Source organism: Lytechinus variegatus, chromosome 14 (genome assembly GCF_018143015.1).
Source record: "Lytechinus variegatus isolate NC3 chromosome 14, Lvar_3.0, whole genome shotgun sequence".
Lineage (NCBI taxonomy): Eukaryota > Metazoa > Echinodermata > Echinoidea > Temnopleuroida > Toxopneustidae > Lytechinus > Lytechinus variegatus.
In genome coordinates this window covers 32,578,612-32,592,925 of record NC_054753.1, presented here as the reverse complement: position 1 = coordinate 32,592,925, position 14,314 = coordinate 32,578,612, and the positions used below count along the sequence as shown (strand labels likewise).

Genomic DNA, 14,314 nt, shown 5'->3' with positions numbered 1-14,314 from the left:
ATCTCATTTGTAACCCGCCATGCCGCCTTTGAATTATCGCTAACTTTACTTAATTTGTCTGAGAAGTACATCTTGCGAGATAATCTTATCAAATTTGTAAGTTTGTTTCGATATTTCCTATATTTTTGCACGTTTATGGATGATGGTTTCTTTAAATGTAATTTGTAAAGACTGTTTCGAGTATGTATTGATTTTAGAATCCCTTTTGTGATCCATGGGTTTTTTGCCTCTCGGGAATTTTGACGATTCCTCACAAGTGGAAAATTTTTATCGTAAAAATACTGTAATTTATTGTTGAATTTCTCATAAGCAATATGCACATTTTTTTCATTGTAAATATCACTCCAATTTTCTTCTAAAAGGTCCCGTTTGAAAGATTCAATTTTTCTGGGAGTTTCTAATCTATAGCGGGGAGGTATAATTGATTTATTTTTAGATGTATTGGTTCGGAAATCGTAAATATTGGCAAATGGTCTGATACTTCTGAATAAAGTATACCACCGATGATTGTTTCATTATGGATGTTAGAAAAAATGTTATCTATCAAAGTCGCAGAAGCTGGAGTTATTCTTGTGGGTTTATTTATATGTGGGGAAAAAGCATAAGCATTTGTTAATTGAAGAAATCTTTCGGTATTAGAATTATTTATATTCAGAAAATTTGTATTAAAATCACCCATGAAATAAATATGTTTATTCTCTGTAAAAAGTTTGTCAAGACATTGCTCCATGTCAAATTCAACATTGGGAGGTTTGTATATTAGGCCAATGATGATATTCTTACTCTTAGGTATGTCAATTTCAATAAACAATGTTTCAGTTCGCTCAAATATTATGTCATTTTTAGTACGGAATTTCAAATTTTCGGAAACGTAAAATGCAACACCACCCCCTCTCCTTCCTACACGGTCAGCTCTCATCAAAGAATAACTTTGTAAATTAATAATGGAGGAGAATTTTTATTGAACCAGGTTTCACTGACACCAATAACTGAAAATTTAACTGAATTGATGGCACAAAGCAAGTGTTGAAGGTATTCAAAATTTTTGTTGAGGCTTCTGGAGTTGATATGTAAAATGCTAAAGCTGTTTGTTTTCGAAAATAAGTTAATAAATTCTGCTATATACTGTGTAATATTTATTTTCATTATTGAATTCATCTGTGTTCGTTCGTCCAAAAACGAAGAAAGGTTCGTAATTCCGAAGGCTCGTTAGTCCGAAAACGAAGAAAGGTTCGTAATTCCGAAGGCTCGTTAGTCCGAAAACGAAGAAAGGTTCGATTCAAATGACCCCCTCATCGATAACCTTCCCCAAACTTACGTAGTTGATCCAAAACTAATGAAATCAGTTACCGTAGAAATGGTATATTACGGTAGTTGCTATAGATATTTAGTTACCATATTTTGAAAGAGTTTGAAAGAAAGACACGTTCCTAAAGAACAAACTCCAAATTCATATGGCAAACAAATAATAGACCTGTGTATAGGTGCTATAGCTTAGGATACTAAATGGTAGAGTATTGGCAGAAACAATGGGACGGATAACTAGCTTATAGGGGCACATCAATAGACGATTATATCATCTGCAGTGCTTCACTACTTGACTCTGTTCATGCTTTTGAAGTTGCTTAATATAGTCCTCTCTTGTCCGACCATTGTCTAATAACACTAACACTACACTCATTCATATATACTTACCCAACCAGACACACGAAGTTATTGATTTTTTTTAATTTAGCTATATTTTGTGAAAACAGTTCTATGCACGTCGTCATGAATATTCATTATAGGAGGGCTGATGAAGTCACATCCCCACTTTCCCTTTTCTTATGTTATTACATGAAATCATAAATGTATGATTTTTTCGTACATGTGTAAATGATGTGTCTCCATTATGATGAAATAAGTTGTGGCAATAAATAACTAATGCACTTAATCAGTTGTCAATCCAATTGTTTTAATTTCTTGGTAGAAAATTTTTGAATAAACCTAATAACATGATAATAAAATACAAAAGAACAAGTGGGCTGATGACATCATCAGCCCACCTAATGAATATTCATAAAGACATACCTTGAACTGTTTCACCGGAATAATGCAAATATTTAAAATTCAACAACTTCATTACTTGTTATCCGATTTTGATCAAATTTTCAGCATTTTGCTCTGTGAATTTTTACTCTATTTATTGATATATATATCTACAGCCTGGAGCATTTCTTTAAAGGACAAGTCCACCCCAACAAAAAGTTGATTTGAAAAAAAAAAGAGAAAATCCAACAAGCAAACACTAAAAATTTCAACAAAATCGGATGTAAAATATGAAAGCTATGACATTTTAAAGTTTTGCTTAATTTCACAAAACAGTTATATGCACATCCTGGTCAGTATGCAAATTGGCAGACTGATGACGTCACCCACTCACTATTTCTTTTGTATTTTATTATATGAAATATTCTCATTTTCTCCTCCTTGTCAAGTGAAACAAAGTTTTATTTCTCCCTGAACATGTGGAATTACCATTATTTTAACAGTTTATGGTTAAGTTAAGTTGGTCCTTATTGTCAAATCTGTAAAAATTGAAATATTGTATTATTCAAACAATAAAAAACAAAAGAAATAGTGAGTGATGGACATCATCGGCTCTCTCATTTGCATATCACTGAGTTGTGCATTTAACTGTTTTGTGAAAAATAAGCGAAACTTAAAAATGTCATAACTTTCTTATTTTACATCCGATTTCGATGAAATTTGCAGCGTTATGTTTGTGTGATTTTTCTCTATCGATTGAAATCAACAATTTTGGGGGTAGACTTGACCTTTAAAGAAACCTTTAAAGAAACTTAAACTTTTGAGCAAATTGATACGCAAAATTCGTAGGCTTCACAAAAAAGCTAAACTCTTATACTCAGAACTTAAAGAACCATCTTCATTTTGAAGCATTGTGGATTCATTAAAAGAAAAGGTTAAAGACAATAATTCCTTAAATATTACCCCATCTGAGTGGACTGCACACTTCAAACAACTGATGATTTAAAAACACAGAGTAATATTTTATAGTTCAGGAACATAAAATAGGTAATAATGCCAACTATTATGATACGGATTGTTTGAATGCTTCTATTACAAGGAAAGTACTTGACGCAATAAAACTCATATAAGAAAAGAAATCAAGTGGCCAGGGTAGGATTTTAGGTGAAATGATTTTAGCGTCTTGCAGCTTGCGTCATTATGATGACATATTTAATGCTATACTAAAAAGTGGAATATATCTGGAAGCACGGAAAGAAAACTTGATAACACTAATATTTAAGGGAGGTTGTTGCAATGACCCTAACAACAGAGGAATAGCACTAACAAGTTCTTTGGCTATTTTTTTATGGGGGGGGGGCAAGAACATTGCACAATAGACTACATAATATTTTGCAAAATAATAACATACTTGCAGTTGAACAGATATGATTCTGGAAGAAATCTAGAACTTCAGACCACCTATATATTCTCTCTTAAATCAATATACAGATACAATGTTTAAAAAGAAACAATACTTATACGCGTGTTTTATTGATTTTTGAAAAGCTTTCGATGTAGTTAATAGGAAGGCATTACTTTGTAAATTTAGACGATTTTATGGTATAGATGGCCTGTTTTTTAATATTGTTGAAAACGGTTAAAAACGGTTGAAAACGGTTAAACTCCTAGAAACTCCAAGAAAAGGTAGCCCCATTTTTAAAAACCACAGCAGGTGTCAAACAAGGATGGTGTCCTTAGTCCTATTTTTTTCACTCTCAATGATATAGTCGACAATTTTCATGATACCTGCAGTCCCATCACACTGAAATCAGAGTAAAATATATCTTGTCTCATGTTGCCGACGACTTAATTCTAATGTCTGAGACAGCTAATGGACTACAATCAGTTCATAATAAACTACTGTGACAAATGACGAAAAGACTAAAGTGATGATTTTTAATAAATCTGGCAGAATGATGTAATAATGTTTTATTGAGGACACGCAAATCGGCATTATACGGATACTTACAAATATTAAGGAACTATATTTAAACCGTCTGGAGCCATTTCCGCAACAGTCAAGCATTTAGTTAATAAAGCTAAAAAAGCAATATTAAGTGTAAATAGATTCCCCTAATAGACTGTCTTTGATAGAAAACTTCAAAATATTCGATGCTTGCATCAAACCAATTCGTTTGTATGATTCCAAAGTTTGGGGTTTAGAGAAGATTTTACCTGACCGAAAGAGATAAGAAAAATATTATATGACTAATTTTATACCAGAAAATATTTAAATATAATTAATAAGATATACCCCATACCCAGTAATGAAAAATTAATAGAAACTGGAAGCATGGAATTTCACTATCTGTTACAAATCTGTTATTAGATTCTGATATCATATCACCGAAGCCCTGGACACTAGTAGTATCAGAATGACCTATGTGGATGGACTGGTAATGGAACATCTTGACGAAAATAATAATGAATACAAGAAACTCAAAGTATACAGGAAATTTAAAAATGATTATAAATTGGAAAATTATTTACTTCTGGATATTGAGAAATTACAACTTTCATCAAACTCAGAATAAGCGATAATAAAGTAATGATCGAACAAGGGAGATACTGACAGGTTCGAGTATAAAATAGGCTCTGCCCTGCTCTTTGTCATATCACTTTAATACCCCGTGCAGAAATCTCGATAATCCCGTACCAACTAGCCTCTTGTCGAGGCCCTGGCGGCTGCTTCGCGAGCGAAGCGAGGGATTTCTTAATTCGCAAGGCGATAGACCTGGCGCGAGCTCGCTCTCTCCCTTGCTTCGCCATGTTCGCTCGGAAAGCAGCCGACAGGGCCTCGACAAGAGGCTACGTAACAACTTGAAAAAAAAGGGAAAAAATAATAATGAATAAAATTGTTACCCTACTCTTTATAAAGTGAGTGGCAAAAATAGTCAATCATGACTTATTGCCAAATAAAAACAAGGAATGGAATGGACGAGATGAAAGACGTAATCCCAGATGATGTTGAAATTTTTTATTGTTTTTTTTTAGCGCCCAAAGAAGCGGATATAATTAAAATATGTACCACTGGACTAAATAAATGGTATGATTTGCGATCCACGTATATAGATAAGATGGCTTCAAATTAAGGCAATAACAAATATTTTTAAAAAGTATGTGATAATTTTGCAGTTGATAAATTAGAACGACATATTAGTACCTGATGATTATTGTTTTTATAAAATATAATTATGCACTGTAAATTGACAGATAGTAGAGTGAGACAGTTTCTGACAGCATATAGTTGTTTTTTTTCTGTTTTTTATTTGTTTTTGTTGTTTTCCTTGTTTTTATTTTGTTTAATTTGTGACTATTTTTATTGTTAAAATGTTAATTCATCATTGTAACTTTTGTTCGAATATTTGTTTTTAAAAAGTGTTAATTTTATTTTGATTGTAATCAAAAGAAACGGATTTAATTAAAATATGCATCACTGGACTAAATAAAATGTATGATTTGCGATTTGAAATCAATAAAATAAACTTGAAACTCGTCATCACGTCATTATCATCATCATCATCACCACCACCATCGTCATCATTATCTTTATCGTCATTATCATCATCATCTCCATCATCATCATCATCATCATCATCATCTCCATCATCACCACCACAATCATCATCATCATCATCACATCATCACCACCATCATCATCATAATCATCATCACCTCCATCATCATCATCATAATCCCCACCACCATCATAACCATCATCATCATAATCATCATAATTATCATCATCATATCATCATAATTGCCACCACAACCACAATCATCATCATCACCACATCATCACCACCATCGTCATCATTATTATCATCATCATCATCATCATAATCATCATCACCTCCATCATCATCATCATAATCCCCACCACCATCACCATCATCATCATCATCATCCCCATCATCATCATCATAATCCCCACCATCATCATCATCATTATCATCATCATCATCATCACCATCATCATAATCCCCACCATCATCATCATCATCATTATCCCCATCATCATCATAATCCCCACCATCATCATCATCATTATCATCATCATCTCCATCATCGTCTTCATCATCATCGTCATCATCATCTCCATCATCACCAACACAATCATCATCATCACCACATCATCATCATCATCATCATCATCATAATCATCATCATCATAATCCCCACCACCATCATCATTATCCCCATCATTATCATCATCATAATCCCCACCATCATCATTATCATCATCATCATCACCATCATCATAATCCCCACCATCATCATCATCATCATCATCCCGCTCATCATCATCATAATCCCCACCATCATCATCATCATCATCATCATTATCATCATCATCTCCATCATCGTCTTCATCATCATCATCGTCATCATCATCTCCATCATCACCACCACAATCATCATCATCACCACCACCACCATCATCATAATCATCATAATCATCATCATAATCATCATCATAATCCCCACCACCACCACCATCATCATCATCATCATCATCATCACTATCATCATCATCACCATCATAATCATAATTATTGATCATCATTATCATAATCGTCATCAACAATGATGATGGTGGTGGTGGGGATAACATAACATGATTGGGATTACAACATCATCTTCCCCACCATCATCATCATCATATCATCATAATCCCAACCACCATCATCATCATCAGATCATAATCCCCACCAACATCATCATCAATTCTCTACATCAATAGTTTTTGCATCATGATCATGAAAACAATGGCCATGAAATCCATATCCTCCAAACATCATTATTACCCTTGTTAACTTTGTTCTTATTATCGCATTCATCATCATCATCACAATCATCAACATAATGAGTGCTCCATTATGGCTGAAAGCTCAAAATACAAATCATTCAACCAATGACAATTTGTTTTGCAGTAGCTTTTTATTGGAAAAAATTACATTTTTCAGCATTTTTTTTCTTCATTTCTTGAAACAAGTAATTTCTATAGCCAGCATTATTATAATACATTCCAATAGTTTCCCCAATGATAGTATTAATCATAAAGAGTTAATTACAACAACATACTAGATTAGATATCTTCAGAGGTTTGATACATTTACATACAAAATACATGTTTTTTTTTATTTATACATATCTTCTTTACTTATCTACATGGCATTCAACAGTACATTCCCACTCAAATTAATTCACCATAGTTATCAAATTGACAACAGAAAATGGCTACCTTCTAAGTGATTGTCAGAATGATTTTCAATCATTATTTCAATAAATAATCTAATTTTGGTACTAAGCAAAACAGATGGTTTTAAAACAAAACCCTTCCTATAACTGAAGACAATTTAATTCAAGAAAAAATGATAAAAGTGCATTTATTGTGCACATTTCAATTGTTTATTTATGAGAGTTTGATTTTAATTAGTGTAAAAGCACAAATTGGTTTAGTTTACATATAACTACCGGTATTCGAAATAAACATTTTTTGTGAAATCTAATTTTGATTGCACATCATCTTCATAGTTATTATGAAAACCAGGAAAACTCTTAATTTAATTTTAATTTTAATCCTGAATATTTTTTAATACCAAATGATTTCAAATCAAATCTGTAATGTTTAAATTCAAATGAAATTCACAAAAGCTTTAAATTCAAATCTGCAAGGTTTTGCATATACATTTGTAAAGTTTAATTCAGATCTTTACACGACTACTCATGTGTATGGTATGTTTGGCACCATAAGATATGTTATACATAGAAATAAAATGTGTTCAGATTTGGTAGGAAGGGTTGTAACTCATTAAAACAAAAGTTATAACAGAGGAGATATACTCCTATCTAGAAATTTCATCCTAACATAACTCCCAATTTAAGCCATTGAATTGTTATACGATAATGTGTTGATGAATGCTTACTAAATACTGTTTTCATGCTAGAAATGAACTGTTCATAACAGCTTCATAAAATTTCTGATTGCTTGTTATAATCTTGTCCAAATGAATAGCCTATGTACAGACTCTGTATCAAATTTGAAAAGGCAGCTTGAAGAAATTTCACTGCTCAAACATTGCTCTTTTACATTATTTATTCTCGAAAATACATCGAAAATTTAACTATCTGAAGAATACAGGGTATATTAGTAGTAGTATTGTGAAGCTAGAAAAACAAAACAAGAGGCGGAATGCAAAGCAAAAACAGAAAACAAACAACATAACTTGAAAAAGTTGTGATCTTCTAATACAAACTAAAATATTTCTAAAACTGAGATTTTAACACTTGGAAAAAATCCGAAAAAGAAATAAAAAAAAATATGAGTTAGATTGTGAGGGTTTAGATACATACACTGAATGTAATGCTGTGCAATCATTACTGAGCTGTTAATAAAAAAGAATTTACATTTTAAACATATAAAACCTAATTGAAACTAGAAAAAGAGGGGCATTAAAAGGAATTGTGTCTCAAAAAGCAGCCAGACCTATAGTTAGGCCAAAAAAAAAAAGATTATGCTAATGCATTTATTAATACTGTTATGCATGTGAACCAAAAAGTATATACATACATGTAATCTAGCACTTCGCTTTAGTCAAATGTACATGTAAATATAGATTGCATTTTGTAAGTGCAATGTTGCCTTTCATACATTATTATATGTATTCTTTTTTTCATCTTACTAAGAAGATGAAAATAACAAAAGATGTAAAGCATAACAGTACTACGCCCACAATAAATTCTTCAGAAAACATCGAAGAAAATGATATTCTCCGAAATATACAACTTTTTGCACAGACAAAGATCAAGAAACACATATCAATCACTGTCACATAAAAAAAATAAGCAAAACTGCATATCATTTTAAGATATTTCACATGCTTATACAACAAAACTTTTCATCATCATAACCACTTTTATATCATCAAAAATTCTGTATATCAATATAATAATTTCTCAAATATTTTACACATTTTACACAGCGGTTTTTATATAAAAAAGCCAAGCTTTACAACAAAATGACAAAAAATGCACAGACATAAAGAGAGAGAACCGAAGTATTTAAACACCTGTTTATCACAATCACATATTAATCCAAAGACTACTGACATATATGATCCCTATAAGCTTTATATAGAGACCAACCAATACTAGTAGGCAATGGGTTAAAATATAATACAACAATCACAACATATCACCAACATCATCAAAACTGGAAGCATATTACATTGAATATACACTGATGATGATATACCTATATGTGATTTTATATATCAAGATATAAAACAAACATATATATGCAGCTCCACATGCGCAACCAATACACACACATTCAGAGGCAGAAAGGCATTATAACCCCTGGCCCCGAACGAACAGACGTCTTGGTTCGAGTGACTCATCTATTTTGCATAGAGGGAAAAGTGTATGATTTCAAATCGATGTGGAATTAAATATTTCAGCGTGAGCATTCTCTCTCAAAAAAATTTAATCACAGAATTCCTTCATTCAGAATTTCAGAGCTTAAAACAAGTCCAAGTTATATTAATTAGGCCCTGTGATATAAAGATACAATTAATATCAACAACTGATTTACTCTTTTTGTACAAGGTTTGTCATAAACATATAGTTACAATTAATTGTATCTTTTATATCACAAGGCTCTATGTTACCAACCACAGAATACACTAGGGGACAGTATCACAAAACTTAGCGATTGATCGTACAGTTGGTTTACCAGACTAATAATGTAATAATTGTAACACTATCCTTTGTATTAAGACTTATTTCTCAAATAAAACTTTGTGCTATTTATGCTGACACTTGGATGTGGATTATGTAATATACAGATATGTAAAATTCCTTAAACATACAGGACAGTGAATCAAGAATACCATACACAAAAATGTAATATTAATAATTTAACAAAAATAATCATTTTGTAATAACAAATTAATCATGCCAAATAAAATAATACCACTTTAGAAATAACATTAAGAACATTCCTATGAATTTCTCCCTAACCATATGTTTATATCATGATCTTTGAGATCTATATGATTTTTATTCCAAGTAATTGAACATATTTTCATTTAATTTGATTTAATCTAAAGGGAGCTTACAGCTCACTCTAACATCATATTTGTGTGCAGTTTCTGAAAAATAGCATATCCATATGGCCTTTTCATCCTTACATTAAATCCACTACACAACAGACCATGGCTGCTTGATGGGAACCTTGGTATTTTACAAGTTGAATCAAAATTAATTCTCAAGTAAACAACCAGTGTGAACGACTCTATATTCTGAAAGTGTAATAGTCATGATGCTTTGAAATGCAAATCACACTTCCAAATTAAATCCAACTTGGAATTTCACATGATAGCCGCTATACATATATTACTTTATCATAGTTGTAAAAATCACTCTGTAATACAAAAATTAGACAGCACAGAGACACATCTTCACCCTGGAAAATCTATGATTTCCCTCCAAAATACAATATATTACTTGATTGTCTATGCAAAATACTTAATTTACAATAAATTACTTTAAAACTTTTGACTTCTCATGACAAAATTAAATCCAATTATACAATTAAATCCCAAAAGAGGTTTAAAAACAGACAGCAACATTTCATAGTACTGGCAAGTTACAAACCATTATTCACACACCCCCAGTCAAGAAAGTGGACAAACCCTAAATCAGCCTGAAATTACATATGAATCCACAGTTAAGGGCTAGAGAGAAGAGATGTTCCATTTACTTATACAGGGGAGATTTATTTAATATCCTCAGCTTGACATCAATACTATGGAATAATTTCTTGCACCTTCTAACATTACACTTCTTACCTATTAGTTAGAGAATAAAAAGAAAATAATTATCTTGTACATTTTTATTTCATGTAAAAAAAGACCAAGAACAATCATTAGATTGGCACATTAAAATATTTGGTATATCATGTTCAATTAATTTAATTCTAGCACAAAATCATACTTTTAATTTCCTTTGAATGAATAATAGTATCTTTTCATATGAACTGTTATGAAATAGCACTACCTTCATCACACAACAGTGTTTGAATACTTTCAACACACAAATATAAAACATTTCCCTCACACAAACATGAGTTGAACAAATTATACATATGATTAAACAACAAAAATATTAAATTTCCCAAATAAACCATATAGCATCATGCCTTTCCACTTAGTTGGTTAAAAAATAACTGAAAATACAAGCGGGAAAAGAATTAAAACGATATCAATTTTCTGAAGCAGAGTTCTACATCTCAACATATATCACAGTAGCTCTCTATATACATATCAAATCACAAAATATAAGCACAAAGTATATTATGCTTCAAATACTTAATCTATGATTGTCCTTTACTTGAGTTTTTTCTTTACTTCACAAAACTTGAACATAAATCTTTTCAGATTTACTAGTCAAACTAAATTCAACACCATTAGAAATGAAAGTATATCTAACTTTCAAAAGGGTATCTAGTCAGTTCACCTTAAATATTGGGTGAATAGAATTCAACAAAATACTTAAAATGACTTCGGTCACATTTGACAAGATGTCAGTCTATTTTTGACAAATGATTACTCATTCTACGATGAAAATACCACCAAACACAACTTGGTGTCGCAGAAATCTTTCATAATAGATACCCTGTAACAATGTATGTGGATTGAGACGCCTTCTTAACTTTGTCAAATAAAATGAAATACGGTATTTGGGAAAGTTTGTTAGTGTACCTGATGTGCCGTTAAAAGCAATGTTTGTAAGTCAATCACTTCTCAACATCGGATATGATATAAAAATAAGTTACTTCATTTTCTCTTTCTTTTCTTTGATTTAACTTGGAATCAGTCCAGGTAAAGAATGTTGTGTATATACATGTATATATTTCTTAGAACTCTCAGTATTTAGACTCGGTAGAGTGATATGATTTCATTTCCCTAATCCGTACTGGCAGTGCAATTTCTGAATCTGATTTCATATCTGAATACTTTGAATTCCTGTGCGCTCCAATTGACTTCCATCTAGAGAAAAATCTAGGTGTATCAGACCATGGAGAAATTCAATTCATATTTTGGAATTTGTCCTCTCAATCGGCCAAGTACAGTATATTTTCCTGACTAATTCCATTTCCCATTATACTCATAGCATTTCAAACCTGTCACAGTACAAACTACAAAGCTCAAACCATTCTGTAGATCCATTCACATTACTAATATTTTCTAGGATTTTTTCAATTGCATTGCTTACTCGGAGTCGATCAGCGAACAAAGAAATATCAGGTGCGAAGGAAGTTCTGATTGAAGCCCCGATCCATACTTGCGGAAAAGATGGACAAGGCAATCAATGTTGGGATGCTGCGTAAAAACTACGGGAAGATTCAGCATTTTGGATTTGAAAGTTATCTACATGAATATGGTGACATTGTTGATGGCATAGGTTGATGCTTCAAGATATATTTGCAATTGTCTATCTCTTGTACTAACTGCTTTTGTCCAATTGTAACAGGCATATTTCAAGTCTTCATAGCGTAGAACCTTCCAGCTGGCTCAGTCAACAAGGTGTGTCCGACATCCAGAAGCTCCTTCAAAGAACTTTCCGAGGGCTTTTAGGAGTGAAGCTTGGAGGCGTGATGTGAGACTCTGTGTTCTGGACGTCAGACCTGTAAGAACCTTCCAGCTTTCTTGGTGTACAAGGAGTGACTATGACCCACTCCAAGAAGATCCTTCAGAGAAGTCTCTAAAGTCATTTATGAACAAGGCTTGGAGAACCAATGTGAGACTCAGACACAAGACCTGTGACAAGATCTTGGACACAACCATCAAGGGTTGAAGACAGTGAGACTTTTCAAGAACAGTTACAAGAAAACTGTTGCTTGGGATGATGTCTCCCTTCATGCTTTGATAAAGTCCAGGGGGAAACATCCATTTGCCAAACACATCCATCAATATATGCATGTAAAGTTTTTAATGAACTGTTTAGCTGGGTCAGAGTTGAACGGTCAGGGGGTCAAAGGTTAGACCAAGGTCTCTGCTGCTTGCTCTAATTGAGCTCGTATGGAGTGGATGCCTTTCATAATTTTCTTTTGATGTCCAGCAAGAGTGACCCCTAACCTTGGTAGGTCACTCTGTGATAGTCTGGCGATGTCTTCTAGTCGGACGTAACCTGCAGCACTAAAGGAATCCTTGTAGCGTCCCATCTTGAGGCTATCCAGCCAATCAGAGACAGAGTTGAAGCGGCTCAGATCGTTGAGGCTAGAGCTGAGGCCAAGTGGACTCCTGTATCAGCAAGATCAAAACACAAACAATTTAAAATCTTCACAAGTTATTGTATTCATACAAGGAATATGACTTCAAGTATCAATATTTCTTTCTGCATACACATTCATACCCAGTTAAGATGAAACTCAGATATGTTTTTCATGAATACCTAGAATCACTTACTTTGAAAAACTTTCAAATTTATTTCCTGTTATCTCTACTTCTTTTTAAAGATGTTGAGCTGCTGTTTCTAGTGCTCCGTGCATTCAAGGAATCAATTGACCTCACCTAGGTCAAGTGCAGCACACAATGTGGGTAAATCTCTTGCTGATGGAAAACATGCCATGAGGTAATCATCAACAAGGAATATTTTTTATTGAAACTTACCCATTTTTGGCGAGGGGTCTGAGTGCACTGGGATTTCTGATGAGCCGGTCCAGCGTTGAGACGATAGTGGCAAAGGTTGGACGGTGATTTCTATCTCGTTGCCAACAGTCTAACATGAGCTGATGAATAGCTTCAGGACATTCCATAGGAGGTGGTAATCTGTAACCCTTCTCAACAGCTTTGATTACCTGTCATAGTAGCAATAGAAAGATCTTGCATTAATCAGACCATCATTCAACATCTTTTGGCTTAGTTCAAAGCAGGAGTAACTGCCTATTTTCCCCATATATTTATTGTATATATTTATTTGTTGAACAATTATCTCCAAAGTTAGTGCATTCCCTTCTTCTTCACATATACTCCAGAGTTTAAAGGCTTGGAATTTACTGAAACTGAGAAGCTTTTGAACCTTAAAATAGATAAAAAGTTCTTTATCATTGATGCACAACTCAAAACTCATCTGACTTTGCAACATCTTCCTCCATAAAACAATGTCACTAAAAACTAAGTAATAACTGTTCAGAAAGGCACCACATTTGGAGTTGTATGATGATAAACAATATTTG

At 32.8% G+C, this 14,314-nt stretch overlaps 1 protein-coding gene across 7 annotated transcripts in view; it reads right to left on the bottom strand.

The window, feature by feature from the left end:
• Nucleotides 1-8,760: 8,760 nt before the first annotated feature.
• LOC121428087 (ephrin type-A receptor 4a-like) overlaps nucleotides 8,761-14,314 on the bottom strand; it is a 36,123-nt gene continuing 30,569 nt past the window's right edge. For all 7 annotated transcript variants that reach the window (XM_041624665.1, XM_041624666.1, XM_041624667.1 and 4 more), the window contains 2 exons: nucleotides 13,749-13,936; nucleotides 8,761-13,379 (listed from right to left, as the gene is read on the bottom strand). In XM_041624665.1, the coding sequence (XP_041480599.1) occupies nucleotides 13,118-13,379; nucleotides 13,749-13,936 (450 nt within the window). In that variant the 3' untranslated portion in view covers nucleotides 8,761-13,117. The remainder of the gene's footprint in view (nucleotides 13,380-13,748; nucleotides 13,937-14,314) is intronic.